This window comes from Lissotriton helveticus, chromosome 11, assembly GCF_964261635.1.
Source record: "Lissotriton helveticus chromosome 11, aLisHel1.1, whole genome shotgun sequence".
Lineage (NCBI taxonomy): Eukaryota > Metazoa > Chordata > Amphibia > Caudata > Salamandridae > Lissotriton > Lissotriton helveticus.
The window spans coordinates 314,776,139-314,802,776 of record NC_136072.1 but is presented as its reverse complement, the minus strand read 5'-3'; the positions used below and the strand labels follow the sequence as shown (position 1 = coordinate 314,802,776).

At 46.0% G+C, this 26,638-nt stretch overlaps 1 protein-coding gene across 9 annotated transcripts in view; it reads left to right on the top strand.

Annotated features, from left to right (window-relative positions):
- Positions 1–26,638, top strand: part of SNED1 (sushi, nidogen and EGF like domains 1) — a 2,618,914-nt gene that overhangs the window by 2,033,470 nt on the left and 558,806 nt on the right. For all 9 annotated transcript variants that reach the window (XM_078665627.1, XM_078665624.1, XM_078665625.1 and 6 more), the window contains one exon: positions 17,317–17,613. In XM_078665627.1, coding sequence (XP_078521753.1) covers positions 17,317–17,613 — 297 coding nt within the window. The remainder of the gene's footprint in view (positions 1–17,316; positions 17,614–26,638) is intronic.

Sequence of the window (26,638 nt, the reverse complement as noted above, 5' to 3'; positions counted from 1 at the left end):
TTGAATAAATAATAAACCCACAAGGCATGTGGAATAGCTGTAATACTATGTCATAGTATTTTAATAAAATGGTAGGGACCAAGTGTCAGAAAATAGATGTCAATATATTTAGACAGTGTGATATAATGTGTACTTAAAACAATTGTCTAATTTAGGGGGTAAACTATGTAAAAGAATGTTAGTATAAATAACTAACTGTACTGTGTCATATGACTAGCTTGTGGAATTTATATTATCTAAACTAAGTATTTTTTGCCATTTAGATCAAGTTTTTAACCTACTTGTATGATATATTTAGATTGTAACCTCCGGTGGGAGGAATGTTATTGTGTTCATTGTATGAACAAGTGATTTATACTGTATGTTTATAAATATACTTTTTTTTTTTTATTCTTTTTATTAACAATAAAACAAACAATACATATACAAACGTCGACCAGAGTGCATCAGGTGACCACTGTTACATATGTTTAGATGCAGACTTCTAAAGAAAAAAGCAATCAATTAAAGAGAAGAGAATGGACCTAGGCGTCTTCCTGTTCCTCGCAAACAGGATCTAATTCCGGTGGTTCACAAATGTCGCCTCAATAGGCATTCCAGGTTCCCCAGATCTTGGCCCATTTGCGGGGCCGCCCTCTGGACACATACACAGACTTCTCACGAAACATACACCAATCGAGGTCTTCCATCCAGTGCCCGACTTTGGGCGCCCGAGAAGCACCCCAAAGCCGTGCAATATTACGCTTGGCAACCGCACAAGCGAGAGCCACCCAGACCTTACCATGGCTCGGCAGGTCCGTAGGCTCCCACACGTTCAACAGACATTGTCTTGCCTCCCTCTCAACCCTCACTCCCCACACTTCGCTCATTTTCGAATGTATATTGGTCCAGAAGTCACGGACCCTCTCGCACTCCCACAAAATGTGCAGGATCGTCCCAGGCAGACCACACCCCCTTCGACAATCAGCAGACCCGGCCAAACCCATCCTCTGCAATCTCGGTCCCGTAATATAGGAGCGGTGTAAAATCTTTAGTTGAACCAGTCGAAGCCTCATAGGGACCGCCACCTCCTTAGGGAACGACAACGCCTCCCTCCAATCCTCCTCATCAAGTACAAAGCCATCAGCAACCCATTGTTCGCGCAACTGCACCAGGGGGTCCTCAGTGTGGTTGATCAGTTTGCTATATGTTAGGGAAATCGTCTTAGTGGGGACAAGGCCATCCAGTAGACGATCCTCCAGTGGGGAGGCCACCGGTGGCGTCTCGCCTCTGGGGATAACAGCACGCAATGCGTGGCTAACCTGAAGGTATCGAAACTGTTCCGTCTCATTCAGCTGATACTTGGCCTGCATCTCCTCAAACGTCTACATCCTGCCCTTAGCCCACACATCACGCACCTGAGTTATACCAATTAAATCCCAACGATCAAACCCTTTCGTTTTCCAAAGCATCCCCAACTTCTCAGAACTCCACCTATGGGGTGGCCAGTGTCAAGCGCCCAGCCCATTTAAGGTCCCGCTTGGCCTCATGCCACACTTTCGTAGAAATCAAGGGGGGCCCCACCAACGGGGAATGACCACGCCTCGGATATAGCACGCGAGTGTACTCTCCCCCCGGCACCTGACCACGGTCCATCGCGTACCCCGGATCAACCGGTGAACCATAAATAGCGTGGTTGATAGGGGCCAACTGGGACGCCCAGTAATACTTCCGGATATTAGGCAGACCGATTCCTCCGTCATACCAAGGCAGCATCAATTTCGACAATGCAATACGCGGCCTCCCGTCCCACAGAAGGCTACGCTGCAAAGACTCAATCTCGCTAAAATACGATGGGGGCACAGGGTCAAAGGAATTCTGTAGAGCGTATAAAAATCGCGGAAGAGCCATCATCTTGAAAAGGACAGATCGGCCCAACAGAGAGAGCGGTAGCTTCTTCCACCTCGCAACATCAGCACGAAGTCTGACCAAGGGGGGCAACAAGATCAACCGAAAGCGTACCTTAGGATCCTTACAAATATGAATCCCGAGGTAGCGAAAGCTGACCAGTTCCACTTTCACGGGGCAGTTTCCAGGCACCCTTGGGGGATCTCCACTCAAAACAAAAAGGACCGATTTCGCCCAGTTAATCGCGAAGCCCGAATACCTCCCGAAAATAGCGAGAACATCCATGAAAACAATGAGGGAACTGCGAGGGGAGGTCAGATACAACAAAATATCGTCAGCATAGAGCGAAATCTTGTCCTCCCACTCCGAAGTCCAAGGCTGCCCTCTGATCGCTCGATCACACCGCACCCAGGCCGCGAGCGGCTCCAGGGCCAAGGCAAACAAAAGAGGCGAGAGCGGGCAGCCCTGACGAATTCCCTGACCAAGAGAAAAGTCACGGGACCTATAATTATTCACAACTACCAGAGATAAGGGGGCTGAAAACAGAAGGCGTACCCAATCGATGAATACGGGGCCAAACCCCAGCTTCGTCAAAACCGCGAAAAAATAGGGCCACTCCACCCGGTCGAAGGCCATAGTTGCGTCTAGAGACAATAACACTGCCGGCTCGTGAATGCGAGACGCATCTGCCACCACGCCATGCAGCCGACGAAGATTAAGTGCGGTGTTGCGCCGTGGCATAAAGCCGGACTGATCTGGATGGATCAAGGTCGATATGACCTTCACCAAGCGGGTGGTTGTCAATTTGGCCACAACCTTAGGTTCCACATTTAACAAAGAAATCGGGCGATATGAAGAACAATCCAGCCTAGGCTTACCCTCCTTGTAAATGACCACAATATTGGCAACACGTTGATCGTATGACAGCACCCCACGATCACGGCTTTCCATGTACATGTCATTCAGATACGGGGACAATCGGTTAGCATGGGGCTTAAACAATTCAATGGGGAGACCGTTAGGGCCGGAGGCCCTACCAGAATGGACCCCCCCTAATGGCCATCGCCACCTCATCATTCGTAAGAGCAGAGTCCAATAATTTCTTATGATCATCCGAGAGGACAGGCATCGGTATATCCTGTATCATTTCAGCATTATCTACCTCAGTAAAAGTTCCAGCCGAGGTATACACCTCCTCATAGTATCGAGCAAATTCTTCAACTATCAACTGGGGGTCCGACGTGGCCACCGAGCCCGCAATACTCAGCTCCGGTACCAAGCGAGACCCCCAGTCGCCCTTCTCTAACCAAGCAATCAACTTCCCTGCCTTGTCCCCGTGCTCATAGATCCTGCTCTGTGTGGTGGCGTGTTGTTCCCTCGCACTGTCGCGTGTCAAAGTCCTATATTCATCCCGGAGCAGACCGAGGCGATGGCTCGCCCCAGGGTCACCCCCGGAGGAAACAGCAGTTTCCAAGGCAGAGAGCTCCACCTCCACTCTATCCAACTCCGCCCTCTTCTTCTTCTTCTTCCCAGATACAAGGGAAAGGACCTCCCCTCTCGCGACTGTCTTATACGCTTCCCAGAGGGAGCACCTCGAGGTGACCGATCCCTCGTTTTCACGGAAATAACTATCTGTCATCCGCACCAGCTCCTTTTTTACCACAGGGTCTTTTAGATGCCACACATTTATAGGGGCTATCCTACCAACATCACCCTGTCCCATACATAGCCGAAGCCAGATCGGCGAGTGGTCGGAGACCCCCCGCGCCAAGTGAGCTATGTCCCGAACAATGGCCGCTTGTGCCGCTGGCAATAACACGTGATCAATCCTTGAAAGGGAGTGATGCGCCGCTGAGGCATGAGTGTACTCAATAGCGCTCGGGTGTCTGAGACGCCAACAGTCTACCGGCCCCGACGCAGAAATAAAGTCAGGCAGCCACCTACGAGAGGGCAACAACACACAGGAGGGGAGCCTATCCAGCTCCCCGTCCATGACTGCGTTAAAATCCCTGCCCAGCACCGTGGTGCCGACGGGCAGAGTTAGAATCATCCGGCCCAAATCACGAAACTTGTCAACCTGCAGCACCGGGGGGACATAGATAGACACAAGTGTGACAGTCCTACCCTCCCATAGACCCGATATGGCTATATTGCGGCCGCGATTATCAGACCAAGTTGAACGGACCGCAAAGGGGAAGGAGTTCTCACTAAGATGCCCACACCCCTAGAGCCAGATGTAAAGCCAGCATGGGCGACAAGTTTGTAACCGCCCCTGTGCAACGCCATACATCGCCTTCCCATGAGATGCGTATCTTGCAACAATACAACGTCTGGCATGTGTCGTCTAATGAGCTGACTCACCATGGTATGCTTTATCTTGTCACCCAAACCATTCACATTCCAGCTGAGGACGGAGAACCCCAGGCCCTGTCTAACGGAAGCCATACATCATTTCGAAAAACAGGAGATCCAAGTGCACCCATAGCAATCCCTGGTCATACAAAACAAACAAATCAAAACGCAAAAACCCCCAACACCCAAGCCCCCAACCCCCCACCCTGCACCCCTTCATGCAGCAAATGCACATCCCCAACTCGCAGTGTGCCTGTCGCCCCAACTAACTACAGTTATCTAAAGGTAGAAAAACGGAGGAGGACCTTACAACAGGCCGCCCGCCCCCACCACCCCAAACCAACCACTGTCCCCCCATCCGGTAAGGGCACAAAAAAGAGTCATGAACAAAAATAGTCCAGAGGGGGGGGGGGAAGGAACAACCCCTACCAGATCCCCCTGCGCCATCAATACAGTCTAAAACAGGTCACTGTTCCTCACTGTCCGATCGGGCCCGAGCCCCCGGCTCCGACCCCTCAACTCTATCCAACCAGTCCGCAGCCACCTCAGGAGTGTCAAAAAACCAAGTTTTTCCGTCGCGTTCAATCCTCAAACGAGCCTGATACATCATAGAGTACTTGATGTCACGGTCCCTCAGTCGCCGTTTGATAGACAGAAACCCTTGTCGTTGTCTCTGAACCAACTGAGTAAAGTCCGGAAAAAATAGCAACGAAGCATTCTCGTAGCCCAACGGGCCCGTGGATCTTGCCGTTTGCAGGATAGCGTCCTGGTCCCGAAAACTCAGGACCCGTGCAATGATGGGACGCGGAGGCGCCCCAACTTTCGGGCGGCCGCCGGGGATCCTGTGGGCCCTCTCCACAGTGAAGAAATTGCTGAGGCCCTTAGGCTTGAGATGGTTTAGGAAGAGGTCCTCGACAAATAGGTCGGGGGTCACCCCCTCGGGCTGTTCCGGAATCCCCAGGATACGGACATTGTTGCGGCGCGCCTGACCCTCATACTCATCGAGCTTACCATCGAATTTGATTCGGGCCGCCTGGAGATCACGCACTTCCTTCTGGAGCTCCGAGACATTCTCGAGGAGACTTCCCGTCTTGATCTCAAGGTTCTTGACCTTCTCAGTAGTTTTGGTGAGGTCAGCCCTGATGAGACCCACCTCAATAGTGACAGTGTCCAGTTTTGTGTCCATCTTGCCCAAGGAAGATTGGACCCCAGTGATAGCAGCCATTAAGTCCTTCATGGTGGGGTCATCACCGTCCGGATCCCCGTCCGCACCCCCAGACGGGGTTCGTTTCAACTGGGGACCCCTTGGAAACGGCATACTTATCAATACGATTCGACTGGACCTGCCGGGCGGATTTCAAAGATCTCGGCAGAGGCTTTTCAAGATCTCTCAACGCCATCTTGACCGCAAAGGCAGGAGAAACCCACCACTCCTCAGTCGAGTGTAGACGGGTCCTGCGATGGGTGACCTCTGAACAGGATAGGGAGGCCCGAGACGTCTCGGCCACCACCCGGAGGTGACAAAGTAAGATCCGACCGGCCACTTCCGGTCACGGAGGCCGATGTTGTTGCACTACACCCCGGATGGTACCAAACCAGGGGTCCCGGACCCCGAGACCACCGGCCCAAATCTTTCCGACGAGGATATTCAGTCCCGAAACAGCCAAACGAGCCAGAATTTCCCCTTGCAGCTCAGGTACTGGTCCCCCACCCGTCGGTAGGGACGGGGTACAGGATATTGTGCCGGATAGTCGGTCAGGATGTGGGGGCCGGCAGAGCCGATGCTCAAGCGTCCATCTTGGTCGCTGGCGTGGCTCCTCCCCATAAATATACTTTTTATTTCAATAAATTGCTCTTTGATATAAAAAATCTTTTTTATTAATGTTTTGTGCCAAATATTCTTCATGCTAGATCAGGTGGTTTCTCCCATAGATACTTGTGCAAGATTAAATGATATACTGACATAGACACTTGGTCCATGGTGAGGTGTTTTGCCCTCCTGATATTAGATTGTAGGGACTTTGGGCCAGATGTAGGTAGGGCTCGCTATTTAGCCACCTACATCTGGCCCTTTGTTTCTTTTGTCTCCTATTTCTTGTCTTGACAGCTTCTTTATTTGCAACACAGTCTCTCCTTGGCTTGCCTGATTTGTCATGGTCTCTCACTTCACCATGTCTCACCGTACATTATCAGATGCCTCGCTCTTTGCCCAGACTTGTCTTTTCAGCAGCATCCCTATAAAGTACATAGTATGTCGTTTGCATTAAGTATTTCTTTGATGTTTGATAATCTATGTTGTAATCACATTCCACGGCGCGCACTTTCAAAGAAGTGTTTCTCTTTGAAAGTTGCTCGCTCGTGGAGAATGTGACTGAATGCCTTCCAACTGCTGAATAAGCCATTCAGCAGTTGGACATTGTATTATTCAGACGTGCTCCCGTTAATATGCTGTTTTCCTAAGAAGAATAAACTTCACTTGGATTCATCACCTTTTGCTTCATTACAATTTTATTAATCACTTGAAGAATCCATTCTTTACATACTGGCGACGAAGGTCAAACAGCAGTTTAACTATTTTTTGTACAATCTGTCATTTTGAAAAAGAAGAAGAAGTTCAACTTACCCGAGGATACCGTCTGGCTTCATCCGTGGAAATCCGGGAAAAATAGATTTCAAGGAAAACCAGCGGCAAATTTTGGGCATTTTTTCGAGTTTCCCGCTAAGTCATTGGTCTTTTTGGATGTCATTCATGACGCGCAGTGCTACGTCAGAGTGACAGGCTTCTAGTAGAGGAACCTTCACAACGTCATCGCGCAGATTGACGTGATCACGCACCGGCGGCCATCTTGGTTATTGTGAAACAAGCTGTTTCCATAGTAAAGCTCGACGTCCGATTTGAAGAGATGAGGATCGTTGTTCAACTTCACTTTATGTGATTTTGGAAATTCAACAAAGCGGTTAGCTTTTCCACTTTAAGTCTGATATATTTTATAATTTTAAAAAGAAACAAGGAGTTTATTTCCTTTTGCAGTACAACAACAAGGCAACAAGGAGAAATATAAAAAGAGAAAGGAAGGAAAACCTGAGGTACTCCTATTTATTATTTAATTCTTTTACTCGAAATTTTATTTTTTAAAAAAAGATGGCTACCAATCAGCAGATTGTTAATTTGAACCATTTTCTTCCTGCACCTGGTAAACCAAAAGAAGCATGGAAATTATGGTATAAGAGTTTTGAGAGTTATTTAATTGCGATTGGTGCCGATGAATACTCTGCTAAAAGGAAATTTGCCATTCTATATAGTCATTTAGGGAGTGCAGGACGAGAAACTTTTAATAATCTTCCACTTTCTCAACCCCCTCCTGGCAATGGAGAAGGATGGAATGAATTTACAGATGCAGTTTTGAGACTGAATAAAATGTTTTTAGAACAACCTAGCGTTATGTTGGAATGTTTAAATTTCATGAAAATAAAACAGCAACAACATGAATCTGTTGAAGAATGTATATCTGCACTGAGAAACCTAGCTGCGGACTGCAACTTTGGGCCATATTTAGATACTGAACTCAGAGATCAGTTTGTATATAAGTGTTTTCACAAAAAGATCCAAGAAAGAATCCTCAGTTGTCGTGATCCATCTCTATCAGAAGTGATAGACATGGCAAAGAGCGTAGAAAGATCTATTGTTTCATCTAGATGTATTTCTGCAGGAAATATTTCTCCCATACATAGTGATATGAAGGTCAATGCTGTTTATTCAAAAACAAAAACATCAAACCTTTTCAGAGAAAATCCATTTCATTTTGTTTTAGATGTGGATCTAAGATGCATCTTGGTAATAGTCCAATTGGTCCTGCATTAGGTAAAAGGTGCACATTTTGCAGCAGAATTGGTCATTTCAACACTGTTTGTAGGAATAGAAAAACAGTTCAAGTTAGCGCTCTTTCTTTCTTTGACAATGCTAATGTAGATGTCTCTTCTATTGAGTCATCCTTAGACGACATTCATGTTAATACTGTTGATATTAATGCTTATGACACTCATTCAAATGTCTTCCAGAGAAAGATATTGTCTGTTAATTTAGTTGAAACTTGTGCCAATGATGGTCGTGTTAAAGATCCAACCTGTGAGGTTTTGGTTGATGATATCAATTTAGACATGATGGCGGATTCTGGAGCTCCTGTAACCATCATTTCGAATATCTTATTTAATACTCACTGGTCTTCAAAGGTACACTTACTACCATTAGATATTATTCCTAAGGCATATGGCGGTAAAGACATTGACATGTTGGGATATTTTTTAACAAAAATGTCATGCTTAGGTAGATGTACCAAAACTAAGGTTTATGTAGCCATTGATGGCAAATGTATAGTTGGGTGGCAAGACCTTGCAAAAATGGGTCTCAAATTAGTCCCTGGGTCGGATTCTCCTGTCTAGATAAATGATATTTCAATTTTTATTGTAGATGAATTTGAGGATACTGCTATTCATGACATAATATCTGAGTTTCCAGAAGTATTCAATGAGTGTGTTGGAAAAATCAAAAATATTGAACATTTAATTAGACTTAAACCCAATGCCATTCCAGTTGTCCATAAGTTAAGAAATATTCCACTAAACGTGAGGGATGATTTAAAGAAGGTTTTGGATAAAAAGGTGTCTGAAGGCATTATTGTGCCCACGGATTCATCACTTTGGGTCAGTCCCTTTGTCGTAGTTAAAAAGAGGGACTCCAGCATTCGCCTATGTGCGGATCTTCACTCGTTAAATCAAAATATAATTGTGGACTGTCATCCCTTACCTAAAATCCAAGATCTACTCACAGGCATTTCTGATTCAAGAGTCTTCACACTTCTTGATCTCAGAAGTGCTTATCATCAGATTCCTCTCACTAAATCATCATCAGAACTCACCACATTCATCACACCATTTGGAGCATTTAGGTATTTAAGGTTTCCTTTTGGTTGGCATCCGCCGCAAGTGTCTTCCAGAAGTTTATGGACACCATTTTAAATAATATTGATTGTGTCCAAGCATACCAGGATGATGTTTTGATACATTCAAGAAACAAAAGTGAACATTTGAACACACTAAAGGAAGTCTTATCACGTTTCAAAAATGTTGGCATAACTTTTGAGAGAAGAAATGCAAATTTTTTGTGAAAGAATTAGATTATCTTGGGCATAGCATCTCCGCAGAGGGAATTAGACCCAAGCATTCCCTTACGAAAGATATTTCAGATGTTCCCATTCCTAAACACAAAGACTCATTGAAATCTTTCTTAGGTCTAGCGGACTATTATTCCAGATTTGTGCAAAACTATTCTCAACTTGTTCAACCCCTTCGCATTCTTTTAAAAAAAGATGTAAAATTCATGTGGTCTCAAGAGTCTGATTGTGCTTTTAATCTTGTAAAAAGAGTTATTGTTGAAGCACCAGCCTTATCTTCCTTCACTCCTGGATTGAAATGCACCATTTCTATGGACGCTAGCCAGAAAGGTTTGGGTGCGGTACTTTGTCAATGGTGTGGCCCCAAAGAAAACACTATTGGTTTTGCATCTAGATCTTTGAGTAGTGCTGAGTCAAACTATAGTACCATCGAGAGAGAGGCCCTTGCCTGTTCATGGGCTGTGGAAAAGTTTAAGACTTATATATGGGGATCACACTTTACGCATTTGAGTGATCATAAACCCTTATTACATCTCCTTAATGGGAATGGAACAGGGAAAGCCTCTGCCAGACTTGTTAGAATCCTATCAAGGCTTCATGAGTATAATTTTACCATACAACACATATCAGGTGGAAATAATTTGAGGGCTGATGCTCTTTCAAGACTGGCATTGGAGAATAATAATGATGAAAACAATTATTTTGACGACATTGAATGTGTTGTAGCTTCCATAGAAGAGTTAGTTCTCTCACCTTTTTCAATTTCAGAGACTGATTGGTCTAAAAATTATTCTGATGATGCAATTTTGATAGCAGTAAAAAATATGATTATTTCAGGATGGCCCAAGGTTCGTGCTCTTCCTGCTTCTTTGAAGCCCTACACCCAAATTTCTGATGAACTTTCCATTGGAAATTATGTAATTTTCAGGGGTGATCAATGTGTCCCTCCTTTTAACCTTCGTAGCAAACATTTCAAGGCAGCTCATCAGGGACATTTGGGTGTTGGAGGCACGTCGAGAAAATTGAAAGAACACTTTTGTGGCCAGGCCTTGATAAAGATGTCACTTTGAGGATTAATTCTTGAGGCACATGTCTTGTATCAGACAAACATTGGAAAATTCCTCACTTGCCTTTACATACTGTTCCCTTGCCTGAAGAAGCTTGGCATAAGTTAGCTATTGATTTTTCTGGACCGTTTGAAATCTTAACTTCTGACAAACGTTACATCATATCACTTGTTGATTATCACTCTAAGTGGTTTGAATTTGATTTTTGTGAAAGTCCTAATTCATTGTCAGTTGTTAATTTTTAAAGAAAGTATTTCTTTCTGAAGGTCCTCCTAGAGAAATTGTGAGTGACAATGCTTCCCACTTTTGCTCTTCAATGGTTGAAGATTTTTTTAAATTACATGACATAAAACATCTTAGAGTGGCACTTTATTCACCTTCTTCCAATGGATTGGTAGAAAGGATGAATAGATTTATCAAGGAAGGAATACAAACTGCAATTGCTTCTAATTTAGATGTAGAAGAGTTTCTTAGGAAAAAATTGTGGTCATATTTGGTTACTCCTCATTGCACCACAGGTATTTCTCCTTTTAGATTGTTAAAGAAACGAAATCCCAATGGGAATATTTGTCCATCTTGGATCAAAGATTTGAACACAAAGAACAAGACTTGCTTGGCTTGTTGTGATAGAGCTATTGTTAAAGATAATGTGTCTAATCAACAAATGGTTCAAAAGAGGAATTTTGATTCTAAAATTATGCCTTCCTTGCAAACTTTTGAGGTTGGGGATTGGGTTATGGTTAAATTTCATGACAAGGTTATGAAAAGTATGTCCAAGTTTTCCCTACCCACTCAAGTCCTCAAAGTTTCCAAAGGTTCACTCTTTCTTGATAAGAAGGGGTGGTGGAAAAAGCGTGTGATTGTTAAACTAACTCCTGAACAAGCTAAAAACGTTTTTAGAACTAAACATGTCGAACATAGTATCTATTTTCCTTTGGGCACCTTTTCTGATGACAATGGTCAAGTTTCTTCGCAGACTTTGTTCACATCAAACAATACATCTTCTTCAAATATTGAGCCTAATGTTGATTGTCATGTTGTGCCAAGTACATCTACAACTTCCACTTCCATAACATCTAGAGAACATAGGAATTGTTCTTTTCCTTCACGATTTAAAGATTATTATTTATCTTGATATACATTTGTTATTCATTTCATTGTTATCTTCTTTCATTGTTTGTGTAAAAAGGGAGATGTAAAGTACATAGTATGTAGTTTGCATTAAGTATTTCTTTCATGTTTGATAATCTATGTTGTAATCACTTTCCACGGCGCGCACTTTCAAAGAAGTGTTTCTCTTTGAAAGTTGCTCGCTCGTGGAGAATGTGACTGAATGCCTTCCAACTGCTGAATAAGCCATTCAGCAGTTGGACATTGTATTATTCAGACGTGCTCCCGTTAATATGCTGTTTTCCTAAGAAGAATAAACTTCACTTGGATTCATCACCTTTTGCTTCATTACAATTTTATTAATCACTTGAAGAATCCATTCTTTACATACTGGCGACGAAGGTCAAACAGCAGTTTAACTATTTTTTGTACAATCTGTCATTTTGAAAAAGAAGAAGAAGTTCAACTTACCCGAGGATACCGTCTGGCTTCATCCGTGGAAATCCGGGAAAAATAGATTTCAAGGAAAACCAGCGGCGAATTTTGGGCATTTTTTCGAGTTTCCCGCTAAGTCATTGGTCTTTTTGGATGTCATTCATGACGCGCAGTGCTACGTCAGAGTGACAGGCTTCTAGTAGAGGAACCTTCACAACGTCATCGCGCAGATTGACGTGATCACGCACCGGCGGCCATCTTGGTTATTGTGAAACAAGCTGTTTCCATAGTAAAGCTCGACGTCCGATTTGAAGAGATGAGGATCGTTGTTCAACTTCACTTTATGTGATTTTGGAAATTCAACAAAGCGGTTAGCTTTTCCACTTTAAGTCTGATATATTTTATAATTTTAAAAAGAAACAAGGAGTTTATTTCCTTTTGCAGTACAACAACAAGGCAACAAGGAGAAATATAAAAAGAGAAAGGAAGGAAAACCTGAGGTACTCCTATTTATTATTTAATTCTTTTACTCGAAATTTTATTTTTTAAAAAAAGATGGCTACCAATCAGCAGATTGTTAATTTGAACCATTTTCTTCCTGCACCTGGTAAACCAAAAGAAGCATGGAAATTATGGTATAAGAGTTTTGAGAGTTATTTAATTGCGATTGGTGCCGATGAATACTCTGCTAAAAGGAAATTTGCCATTCTATATAGTCATTTAGGGAGTGCAGGACGAGAAACTTTTAATAATCTTCCACTTTCTCAACCCCCTCCTGGCAATGGAGAAGGATGGAATGAATTTACAGATGCAGTTTTGAGACTGAATAAAATGTTTTTAGAACAACCTAGCGTTATGTTGGAATGTTTAAATTTCATGAAAATAAAACAGCAACAACATGAATCTGTTGAAGAATGTATATCTGCACTGAGAAACCTAGCTGCGGACTGCAACTTTGGGCCATATTTAGATACTGAACTCTGAGATCAGTTTGTATATAAGTGTTTTCACAAAAAGATCCAAGAAAGAATCCTCAGTTGTCGTGATCCATCTCTATCAGAAGTGATAGACATGGCAAAGAGCGTAGAAAGATCTATTGTTTCATCTAGATGTATTTCTGCAGGAAATATTTCTCCCATACATAGTGATATGAAGGTCAATGCTGTTTATTCAAAAACAAAAACATCAAACCTTTTCAGAGAAAATCCATTTCATTTTGTTTTAGATGTGGATCTAAGATGCATCTTGGTAATAGTCCAATTTGTCCTGCATTAGGTAAAAGGTGCACATTTTGCAGCAGAATTGGTCATTTCAACACTGTTTGTAGGAATAGAAAAACAGTTCAAGTTAGCGCTCTTTCTTTCTTTGACAATGCTAATGTAGATGTCTCTTCTATTGAGTCATCCTTAGACGACATTCATGTTAATACTGTTGATATTAATGCTTATGACACTCATTCAAATGTCTTACAGAGAAAGATATTGTCTGTTAATTTAGTTGAAACTTGTGCCAATGATGGTCGTGTTAAAGATCCAACCTGTGAGGTTTTGGTTGATGATATCAATTTAGACATGATGGCGGATTCTGGAGCTCCTGTAACCATCATTTCGAATATCTTATTTAATACTCACTGGTCTTCAAAGGTACACTTACTACCATTAGATATTATTCCTAAGGCATATTGCGGTAAAGACATTGACATGTTGGGATATTTTTTAACAAAAATGTCATGCTTAGGTAGATGTACCAAAACTAAGGTTTATGTAGCCATTGATGGCAAATGTATAGTTGGGTGGCAAGACCTTGCAAAAATGGGTCTCAAATTAGTCCCTGGGTCGGATTCTCCTGTCTAGATAAATGATATTTCAATTTTTATTGTAGATGAATTTGAGGATACTGCTATTCATGACATAATATCTGAGTTTCCAGAAGTATTCAATGAGTGTGTTGGAAAAATCAAAAATATTGAACATTTAATTAGACTTAAACCCAATGCCATTCCAGTTGTCCATAAGTTAAGAAATATTCCACTAAACGTGAGGGATGATTTAAAGAAGGTTTTGGATAAAATGGTGTCTGAAGGCATTATTGTGCCCACGGATTCATCACTTTGGGTCAGTCCCTTTGTCGTAGTTAAAAAGAGGGACTCCAGCATTCGCCTATGTGCGGATCTTCACTCGTTAAATCAAAATATAATTGTGGACTGTCATCCCTTACCTAAAATCCAAGATCTACTCACAGGCATTTCTGATTCAAGAGTCTTCACACTTCTTGATCTCAGAAGTGCTTATCATCAGATTCCTCTCACTAAATCATCATCAGAACTCACCACATTCATCACACCATTTGGAGCATTTAGGTATTTAAGGTTTCCTTTTGGTTGGCATCCGCCGCAAGTGTCTTCCAGAAGTTTATGGACACCATTTTAAATAATATTGATTGTGTCCAAGCATACCAGGATGATGTTTTGATACATTCAAGAAACAAAAGTGAACATTTGAACACACTAAAGGAAGTCTTATCACGTTTCAAAAATGTTGGCATAACTTTTGAGAGAAGAAATGCAAATTTTTTGTGAAAGAATTAGATTATCTTGGGCATAGCATCTCCGCAGAGGGAATTAGACCCAAGCTTTCCCTTACGAAAGATATTTCAGATGTTCCCATTCCTAAACACAAAGACTCATTGAAATCTTTCTTAGGTCTAGCGGACTATTATTCCAGATTTGTGCAAAACTATTCTCAACTTGTTCAACCCCTTCGCATTCTTTTAAAAAAAGATGTAAAATTCATGTGGTCTCAAGAGTCTGATTGTGCTTTTAATCTTGTAAAAAGAGTTATTGTTGAAGCACCAGCCTTATCTTCCTTCACTCCTGGATTGAAATGCACCATTTCTATGGACGCTAGCCAGAAAGGTTTGGGTGCGGTACTTTGTCAATGGTGTGGCCCCAAAGAAAACACTATTGGTTTTGCATCTAGATCTTTGAGTAGTGCTGAGTCAAACTATAGTACCATCGAGAGAGAGGCCCTTGCCTGTTCATGGGCTGTGGAAAAGTTTAAGACTTATATATGGGGATCACACTTTACGCATTTGAGTGATCATAAACCCTTATTACATCTCCTTAATGGGAATGGAACAGGGAAAGCCTCTGACAGACTTGTTAGAATCCTATCAAGGCTTCATGAGTATAATTTTACCATACAACACATATCAGGTGGAAATAATTTGAGGGCTGATGCTCTTTCAAGACTGGCATTGGAGAATAATAATGATGAAAACAATTATTTTGACGACATTGAATGTATTGTAGCTTCCATAGAAGAGTTAGTTCTCTCACCTTTTTCAATTTCAGAGACTGATTGGTCTAAAAATTACTCTGATGATGCAGTTTTGATAGCAGTAAAAAATATGATTATTTCAGGATGGCCCAAGGTTCGTGCTCTTCCTGCTTCTTTGAAGCCCTACACCCAAATTTCTGATGAACTTTCCATTGGAAATTATGTAATTTTCAGGGGTGATCAATGTGTCCCTCCTTTTAACCTTCGTAGCAAACATTTCAAGGCAGCTCATCAGGGACATTTGGGTGTTGGAGGCACGTCGAGAAAATTGAAAGAACACTTTTGTGGCCAGGCCTTGATAAAGATGTCACTTTGAGGATTAATTCTTGAGGCACATGTCTTGTATCAGACAAACATTGGAAAATTCCTCACTTGCCTTTACATACTGTTCCCTTGCCTGAAGAAGCTTGGCATAAGTTAGCTATTGATTTTTCTGGACCGTTTGAAATCTTAACTTCTGACAAACGTTACATCATATCACTTGTTGATTATCACTCTAAGTGGTTTGAATTTGATTTTTGTGAAAGTCCTAATTCATTGTCAGTTGTTAATTTTTTAAAGAAAGTATTTCTTTCTGAAGGTCCTCCTAGAGAAATTGTGAGTGACAATGCTTCCCACTTTTGCTCTTCAATGGTTGAAGATTTTTTAAAATTACACGACATAAAACATCTTAGAGTGGCACTTTATTCACCTTCTTCCAATGGATTGGTAGAAAGGATGAATAGATTTATCAAGGAAGGAATACAAACTGCAATTGCTTCTAATTTAGATGTAGAAGAGTTTCTTAGGAAAAAATTGTGGTCATATTTGGTTACTCCTCATTGCACCACAGGTATTTCTCCTTTTAGATTGTTAAAGAAACGAAATCCCAATGGGAATATTTGTCCATCTTGGATCAAAGATTTGAACACAAAGAACAAGACTTGCTTGGCTTGTTGTGATAGAGCTATTGTTAAAGATAATGTGTCTAATCAACAAATGGTTCAAAAGAGGAATTTTGATTCTAAAATTATGCCTTCCTTGCAAACTTTTGAGGTTGGGGATTGGGTTATGGTTAAATTTCATGACAAGGTTAAGAAAAGTATGTCCAAGTTTTCCCTGCCCACTCAAGTCCTCAAAGTTTCCAAAGGTTCACTCTTTCTTGATAAGAAGGGGTGGTGGAAAAAGCGTGTGATTGTTAAACTAACTCCTGAACAAGCTAAAAACGTTTTTAGAACTAAACATGTCGAACATAGTATCTATTTTCCTTTGGGCACCTTTTCTGATGACAATGGTCAAGTTTCTTCGCAGACTTTGTTCACATCAAACAATACATCTTCTTCAAATATTGAGCCTAATGTTGATTGTCATGTTGTGCCAAGTACATCTACAACTTCCACTTCCATAACATCTAGAGAACATAGGAATTGTTCTTTTCCTTCACGATTTAAAGATTATTATTTATCTTGATATACATTTGTTATTCATTTCATTGTTATCTTCTTTCATTGTTTGTGTAAAAAGGGAGATGTAAAGTACATAGTATGTAGTTTGCATTAAGTATTTCTTTCATGTTTGATAATCTATGTTGTAATCACTTTCCACGGCGCGCACTTTGAAAGAAGTGTTTCTCTTTGAAAGTGCATCGCTCGTGGAGAATGTGACTGAATGCCTTCCAACTGCTGAATAAGCCATTCTGCAGGTGGACACTGTATTATTCAGACCAGCTCCCGTTAATATGCTGTTTTCTTAAGAAGAATAAACTTCACTTGGATTCATCACCTTTTGCTTCATTACAATTTTATTAATCACTTGAAGAATCCATTCTTTCCAATCCCCTCTCTGCTGCGTTTCTGGTTACAGAAGCTGCCGCCTGTCCGTCCACCCGCCCGTGACCCCTCACTCTTCCTGTGTACTAGTTCTCCTGGCCGCAAATACCACTTGTGACTCTCAGCCCCTTTTCTCCTTCTCTTCCAGATCTCTTGCCCCCAGCTTCAATGGCGGTGGAGAATGTAGAGGAGCATGGTGTGTCCATCTCTTGGCAGCCCCCCGAGGACAGCGGTGGGCAGGAGGTGCTCGACGGCTACGCAGTGACATACATCTCCTTCGACGGCGCTTACCGAAGGACGGACTTCGTCGCAGAGAGCCGCTCTTCGCACCATCTGCGGGCGCTGGCACCGGGCAGGGCCTACAACATCTCCATCTTCTCCGTCAAGCGCAACGTGAACAATAAAAATGACATCAGCCGACCCATGACGCTTGTCACTCGCACAAGTAAGTATGGCAAATAAGGTTTGCATCGAACAGTCACTGCAAAAACGACATTTGGCAAGACAGTTTAGTTCAAAAAGCACAGTGGTCGATCAGCGCAAATTTTGTGTTTTGCACCAGTCGGTGGGTGTGCAAATGTTTTACCACTGGCTTTTCTGTCCAATTTTTGGTGCACTGTTCCCCTGTACCCGAGCAAGTGCATGACATCTAGCCAAGCAGGTGCAAGCAAAGGGGCCTAAAAACTTGCGAGCTGCTACATGGGCCCGTCTGATTTATCGGAATAATATACAATTTTATCCAAGTACATGAAAGTAATTGCTGCCGTAATTTAGAAGCGCTTTCTCAAAGCAGGACGCAGTATTTATATATATGAGTATCGGAATGTAAAGGCAGGAGTCCCAGAGTCACAAAGCCAAAGTCACAAAGTAATTTCATTGCATTTTTAATATCAGCCGTGTCCATCATCACATTAACTGCGCTCCCAGCGAGAAGGACGCTGTGATTGAAGACAGTGTTTGGCTTTATGCATTTTTCACCCCCAATTAAGTGAGCATTGCAGTCCCAATCCAGTCAATAGTGCCTGTTGCTCGACTAAGCCCATTCTCGGACGTATGGGTAGTGGGCACCACCTTATCATCAGGCAGGGTCGGATTGGGATCACAATTTGGCCCGGGCACTGCCGCAAAAAGTGTGCCCACATTCCTGGTGAAGATGGTGTGAGTTCACAACATCACTTGGCCCCAGGGCCGGCCTTAGAAATGGTGGTGCCCTGTGCTACAACCACTGTTGGCGCCTCCTCTACCCGCACATTAAACTATGCATTTTTTTTCTTTGGTGCTGTCTGTGCTTTCACAGCTGTGTAAATCGTAAATCGTAAATCATACCTTCTTATATAGCGCCTTTCACCGCAAGGTCTCAAGGCGCTTGCTTTGGGAACCCGTCCTGGCTTTTCCCTGCGAGATAACCCCTACTGGGCATCCCCAAGGTGAAAGCCAGGAATCCCATCGTGGTGGGGCCGTTGTGGAGATTAAGCAAGCTATTGCCCAGAGTTGCAGAGTGTGAACCTATGATTCGAGTAGGCGCCGAGGCGAGAATTATCGAGTCCGTGGACATTTATGAGCTCAAGACCCTGCCGCGTCGGGAATTGAACCCTGGTCCCGGGTCTGACCTCTGCGTCCCGGTCTGCCTCCTCTAACCGGTGAGCCACACTTCTCCACAGTGTACCCGCATAATGTCGATAGAATCGCAATTTTACTTGGTCCATATTCTTTTGCCAGAGCTGTCAGACGTGCAGTAGGCACGTCCTCCATCTGATCTCCCTAACAGGGAGGGAGGGCAGTGGACATGGGATGGATGATGGAGTGTGGGATAAGGAGGGAACACGCAGGAAATGGGGTACCCACTGGCCCGTATGTAACCAATTCTGTCTCTCTCTCTACTTGCAAAGGGGCAAATGAACAGATGATCATTTAATTTGGATAGTTTTCTGACCCAGTGACAGGCACTGACAAGATCATACACTGGTTTCAGTCTCTGCTCTACAGCTCTAAATCATGTCCCATCCAAAACACCCATTCACACTTTAAAGTCGCATTTTACACGACTCATATTACATGAAAACAAAAACTACAGAAACTCATAAGAGAAAAGGAAATGCTACCACAGGTTAGGGGAGCATAACATGCAGCATGATCCAAAATGACTGAAAGGTAAAAGAGGACTGCACGGCTGTCTTGAATTACTTTAAGGGTTCTTACAGTCTTTGCCAAGAACCACATCAGAGGTTTTTATTTGCAAAGTTAAAGACTTTAATATAAGATAGCATAGAATGACATTTCAGTGGCAAGCTGTGATTACTCAAGGTGCTTACCAGTGGCAGGGCCCTAACCTGCACACAGGACCGTCTGAAATGTAAAAGTAAATACTGTGGCTCTCCTGGTCATTTCTCTCAAGGCAAACAATGCCTCCATGGTGATTGTGGAGCCACAAGGGCCACCTGCTCCCATGACAGGCCAATGACCTCTTTGGCCCTCTTCCACAGAATTTGACTGCCCTGCTGCGCACCAAAAGAAAGACAAGCAAGCTGGTCATCTTTTGAAATAACAAACTGCTGCTGCTGTCATAATCTTTCTTCTGGTGTGAGGAGTGGCGTGAGCTCTCCCACACAGCCTCTAAGTTCAAGGACAGCAAGATGGGCGAGCTGGCAAGCACCTTGCTAGCTCCAAACAATGTTTGCTTTAAGCGCCCCAACCCAGCTTGGTCCCTGCCTGGTCTCCACCGAGAGATCCATTCTTCCTCGCCCACTATGCCCTGAATGAGAAGGGCGGTGGGTGAGGTGTCAAATGCAAACACTGTTTCTGAGCTGCCTGGGCCCTAGGGAGGCCGAGGTGAAAAATGGCTCAATGGCCTGAGCAACACCTGGCCCCCATAGAGGCCGATTCTGGCACACAATCACCTGCTCCCCAGCCCACCATCAGCGTGAAGGCTTGGCAGGGGGTCAAGGAGAGGCCACAGCTGATAATTGAGGCTTGTTTACTCTCCCTGTCCAGTGCCCTCTGTGGACTGGGAAAGGAGAAAAAAGATGGCCCACAAAGGGCATTGAGACACCGGCCCTTCGGTCAATGACCGAGTGCCCGCAGTACCAATCTGTCCCTGTCATCAGATTTCTAGGAGACCTTCATCATCTTTCGTTATTCCGCACAGAGGGCGCCATTAAGAGCACTCACCCCTTTGCAATCTGGCTCTTTCGCCGGACTGAGCTGCGTTACCCACCTTGACTAGCTTGTGCCATAGACCTGCTAAGAGACCCTGTTAGTGCACTAGACAAGAATGTTGTAGGAAGGGGGAGTCTCTGGTTGGCGCAGTGCAGCACTGGCGACAAGCAGGGCCTCTCTCTTCCCCGTCAGGGCTGAGGGTTACCTTCAAGACAACCTCTGCTTACCCTCTAGGTAGTGTGGCTTAAGCAGTCTTAGGCTAATCTCTGGGGCATGTAGGGTTAAACATTTGCAACATTACACCAGCACCACCAACCCACCACACAATGACACCAAACTGTATTTGTAAAAATATATCTTCTTTATATAAATTTCAAGCAGGCTTGTAAATACAGTCTTGGTTCACTTAAAACGGTTCCAGTGTACTTTAGGTTAAGTTGCCACAGTTCTTTCTTAGCAATAAGCAATCTTTGTTTAGTGTTATTCCCAAACAGTTCTTTAAGTTCCTTTCACACAAAAAGGGGGGGTCAGGCTCTTCAATGTATCGTTGTGGTTCTGCAGGCGCTGTTCCTTATCAGCCAGGGTCGCCCCGGGCTGTCCGTGGACCTCTCTGCGCCCCTCGGCTCCTCCGCGCTGGAAAAGCGGGCCCGGTCTACCCACCCTCACGCTTCTGGCGGGGGCGGCGGCCGGGGAGTCAAAGTCCGCCTCTCTCTGCGCGCTGCACGGCTGTGCGCGGCTGGCGGGGGAGAGAGCGGGGGCCCTGGGAGCGCTCAGCACGCGGCTCCTGGGGCGAGGCGAGGCAGCGGGCGGTGCGAGCGAAGCAAGACAGATGCTCGCACCGCGGGGCAGGACACAGTACCTTTTCTTGTTGAAGCAGCCTGGGCACAGTTCAGCGCGGTGATCCGCGTCGCGGTGTCTCCCTTCCGACGTTGGAGCGAGCGGCGGCTCGGCTCTGGCTCGGGGGTTGGCGTTGCGGCGCGGGCCGGGCTGATGAAGCGCCTTGAGATTTCCTGACACAGGGGGCACACGCAAACGGGGTAGCGATCCTCGGCGCGGGCCTCTTTCTATCCAGGCGACGATCAGGCGCCCCACGCAACAGCTGTTTCAGCGGCGGCGCGTTCAGGGGCACAAGACTCGAAGGGGTGCAAGCAGGCACCGGGCGCCACCTTCTCTTCACGATGCGAGCTGCAGCTCGGGGCCAGTCACGGTGTTTGGATCAGCTGGGCTGGTCTTCACGATGCTCGGGGCCAGGCAGGCGGCAGTCACTTTGTTTAGAGCGAGGGCAGCTCCCAGAGGGGTGCTAGAAAGCGCGATGGTCAGAGCGCGCTCTGCTTTTCCTGGAGAGGCTCGCAAAAGGAAAACAGCGTCTTGCAGTGGTTCCTCTGTCAGGGGATAGCGCCCACTGTTCCTGGGGCGCTGGTCAGGGGGCAAGTTCACAGGCAAGCCCTTGGAGATCTCTCAGCAGAGTTTGGCACAAAGTTCAAAATAAAAGCAAAAGTCTCTTGTAGTCTTTTCTCTTCCTCTCCTTTGGCAGCAAGGCACCAGACACAGGCCAGAGTCAGCACTCCTCCTTGTAGTCCTTCCAGGTCCTTCTCTTCGAGCAGAGTTTCTCTTGTAGCACAAACAGGATCTAATTTACAAGGAGCAGGGCTCCTTCTTTTATACCCAGTTTCTTTTGTTCTAGCAAGCCAGGGGGGCCTCTGCATAACTGCTCCAGTCTCTGAGCACTTGTTGTGGGTACTTCTGGCTTCTGCATTCAGTGTGAGGGCAGGCACATCAGCCACTCCCCAGGGGGGCGGAGCCGGCATTGTGAAGGCAGGGGCAGCTTGAGCACTTTGTTGACAGGCTTCGGTCCTTCCTGGGCCAGGTGCAGGCTGAGTCATCAGTCGCTCCCCAGGAGGGCGGAGCCAGCATTGTGGAGGCAGGGGCACAGCCTGATGCATCATTCAGGGGAAACTCCCACCACCCACTAAGGGGTCATCCTGCTAATCACTACCTGTCAACTCCCAGCCCTGTCACTCACACACACCAGACAGTCAGATCCACATCCAAGCAGAGGCGGGCTGAAATGGTTAGGCCAGCAAATGCTAACTTTCTAAAAGTAGCATTTGCAAACCCAGACTATTAAAATAAACTCAAACCCAGACTATTAAAATAAACTTTACTAAAAGAAGTATTTTATTATTCTGAGCTCAGGCATACTAAACATGAATTTCTACCATGTTCCCTGAGCCTGCTGGGATTATAGAGTGTAATAATTCCAGCAGCCCATCTGGCCTAAAGGGAACTGGTAGCCTTACAATAGTGAAAAACGAATTTGGCAGTAATTCACTATTAGAACATGCCACACACATCAGGGCATGTTCTACCTTACACTTACAATGCACCCTGCCCTCAGGCCTACCATAGGGGTGACTAATATGAAATTAAGGGAAGGTTTAGGGGCTGGCAAGTGTGTGCACTTGCCCAGTCAGTGTGACAGTACCAGACTGCACGCAGGTTCTGCAATGGCAGACCCTAGACACATTTTAAGGCTGCTTCTGTGGGTGGCGCAACCAGCGCTGCAGGCCCACTAGCAGTGTTGGCATTCACAAGCCCTGGCACTCCTGGTGCACTTTACTAGGGACTAACAGTAAATCCAATGAACCAATCATGGACATCAATCACAGGTACACTTTACAGTAGGGAGCACTTGCACTGCGGCACGGGTTGGCCGTGGCGCAGTGCCCTGAGTAGCAGACACCAGCAAAACATTTGAGGCACAACAGCAAAAAGTGGAAGGGAAACTCACGCCAAGGTGCCAGGTCTAACACGTGTCCCCTCCAGCTGAAATGTGGGGGGAACTACCCTTCCCCAGGGAGTTCCTCATCACTAAGGCGGAAAAATCTGGACAGACCATCAGCGTTGGCGTGATCTGTGCCAGGGCGGTGTTCCACCGTGAAGTCCATACCCTGTAGGGAGATGGACCACCTCAACAGTTTTGGGTTCTCACCCCTCATTTGCATCAACCATCTGAGGGGCCTGTGGTCTGTCTGAACCCGGAAGTGAGACCCAAACAAGTAGGGTCTTAGCTTCTTCAGCGCCCAGACCACAGCAAATGCTTCTCGCTCTATTGCACTCCACCTACTTTCCCGTGGAAGTAACCTCCTACTGATGAAGGCTACGGGTTGGTCCCAGCCCTCCTCAGTCATCTGTGAGAGAACAGCCCCTACACCATGCTCTGAAGCGTCTGTTTGCACTATGAATTCCTTGGAGAAATCAGGAGCCAGGAGCACGGGCGCCGTGCACATGGCAGTCTTCAGGGTGTCAAAAGCCTTCTGACAGGTGTCAGTCCAAATCACATTCCTGGGCTGCTTCTTAGAAGTCAGCTCTGTCAAGGGGGTCACAATAGTGCCATAGCCCTTGACAAACCTCCTGTAATACCCAGTGAGCCCCAGGAAGGCTCTCACTGCAGTCTGGGTCTTGGGGGGTTCCCAAGCCAGGATGGTCTCAATTTTGGGTTGCAAGGGTGCCACCTTGCCACTCCCCACTTGGTGTCCCAAGTACACCACTGAACCCTGCCCAATCTGGCACTTGCTTCCCTTGATTGTGAGGCCTGCCTTGCGCAGCGCCATCAACACTTCCCAGAGGTGCCGCAGGTGTTCTGGCCAGGTGCCACTGAACACTGCGATGTCATCCAGGTAGGCGGCACTGAACTCATCCAGCCCAACCAACACCTGGTTGACCAACCTCTGAAAGGTGGCAGGGGCATTCTTCATCCCAAATGGCATAACCCGAAACTGGAAATGCCCATCTGGTGTGGAGAATGCGGACCTCTCCTTTGCCCCATCGGTCAAGGCGATCTGCCAGTACCCAGACGTTAAATCAAACGTGCTGAGGAACCGGGCAGCCCCTAGCCGATCAATGAGCTCATCAGCTCTGGGGATAGGGTGCGCGTCAGTCTTGGTGACTGAATTGAGTCCTCTGTAGTCCACACAGAACCGGAGTTCAGGTGTGGCTCCCGGCGCAGCAGCCTTTGGGACCAAGACCACGGGGCTAGACCAAGGACTGCTGGAAGACTCAACCACCCTAAGAGCAAGCATCTTGGAGACCTCCTCCTTGATGCAGGCCCTGACCCTGTCAGTCACCCTGTAAGCCTTATGCTTCACAGGTAAGCTGTCTCCTGTGTCCACATCATGGACGCACCAATCTGTGACACTAGGAACCAGGGAGAACAGATCTGGAAACTGCCCCAGCAATTGGCGGCAGTCTTCCTGTTGCTCAGGGGTCAGGGTGGGTGAGAGGTTAACTCCATCCACTGACCCATCTTTCTCACAGGCCACTAAGAGGTCAGGAAGAGGCTCAGATTCCTCTTCCATTCCATCATCAGTGGCCAACAGCATGCCCACTTCGGACCTTTTCAAGTGGGGATTGAGGCGGTTGACATGGAGGACCCATAAAGGATTCCTGGGCGTCTTCATGTCCACCAAGTATGTCACTGAGCTCTTGCGCTCCACAACCTCAAATGGGCCTGTCCACTTATCCTGAAGTGCACAGGGTTCCACTGGGGCCAAGACATACACCTCCTGTCCAGGCTGAAGCTCTACCAGAGTGGCATTCTGGTCGTACCACCGCTTCATCTCCTCCTGGCTAGCTTCCAGATTTGCCTCAGCAAGTTGTCTGAAGCGCCTGGTTTGGTTTCTGAAGGCCAGCATGTAGCTATATACATTCTGGGGAGGTTTCCTGGGAGATTGCTCCCAGCCTTCCTTTACCAAACTCAGTGGTCCTCTCACGGGGTGACCATACAGCAGTTCAAAGGGGCTGAACCCTAGGGACTTCTGTGGCACCTCGCGGTATGCAAAGAGCAGGCATGGTAAGAGGACGGCCCACTTACGCCTCATTGGACCTTCCAGGCCCATGATCATGCCCTTCAGGGTCCGGTTGAATCTTTCAACCAACCCATTTCCTTGGGGATGGTAAGGTGTGGTGAACTTGTAGGTTACACCACACTCTTGCCAAAGGGACTTCATATACTTGGATATAAAGTTGGTCCCCCTGTCACTCACCACCTCTAGAGGGAATCCCACTCTGGAGAAAATTCCCATCAGTGCACGCCCCACCACGGGGGCCGTCACTGTCCTCAGAGGGATAGCTTCAGGGTACCGGGTGGCATGATCCACCAAGACCAGGATAAACCTGTTGCCCATGGCTGTCTTGGGGTCCAGAGGCCCAACAATGTCAATACCCACTCGTTGGAATGGAGTACTGACCACAGGGAAGGGTTGGAGGGGAGCCTTGTTCTTCCCTCCGCTCTTCCCACTTGCCTGGCAAGTTGGACAGGTCCTACAATGAGCATCTGAGCTCTTGTGCATTTGGGGCCAGTAGAAGTGGGTGACAAGCCTGTCATAGGTCTTGTCCATCCCCAAATGTCCTGCTAAAGGCACATCATGAGCCAGTCCCAGTAGGAAGGCTCTGAACTTCTGGGGTACCACCAGCACACGGGCTGACCCAGGTTCAGCAGCCTTAGGCTCTGAATACAGGAGGTCATTCTCCCAGTACACATAATGTGTTTTGGCCTGAACACCATTGGCCTGGTCTGCAGCCTGCTGCCGCATACCCACGAGAGAAGGGCATTCTTTCTGCTCCCTGCAGAATTCCTCCCTGGAGGGGCCTCCTTCTTGCTGCCAATGGGTCAGCTCAGGCAGGTCCCCCAGTTCAGCAATTTGTTCCCCAGTAGGCTCCAGGGCATCCCCCTCAAGGTCTGCTTCCTCCTGGACCGTGGGAACTTCAGGGGCCGGTTTCCCGCGCACCCTGCGCCTTCTCCCTAAGGCCGGTTCCTGGGCCTCTCCATCAGGCCCCAGGACCTCTTGATCACCCCTACTGGCTGCCCTTGACCGGGTGGTCACGCACGCCCAGTCAGGTAGACCCACCATCTTCAGGTGAGTCGTTTTCTCCACCTTTTCCCAAGGGGAGTCCTCCAAGTCGTTCCCTAGCAAACAGTCAACAGGCATGGCTTTCCTCACACAGACCTGCAGAGTACCAGAGACCCCCCCCCACTCGAAGGGAACTTGAGCCATTGGACATTGGCTCTCAGAGTTGTCAGCATTGACAACCCTACAATAGGCATGGGGTACAACCTGCTCTTGAGACACCAGGTGATGCCTCACTGCAGTCACACTGGCTCCTGTGTCTCTAAGAGCCTCAGCTTTCTTACCATTGATGGTAACCACCTGCCCATATTTTTTAGTGTTAGAGGGCAGGTAGCTTGTAGGGACCATCTCACTGTCTCCTAGTGAGACTAGGGTCATTTGAACAGCATCTCCACCCCCCGGGAC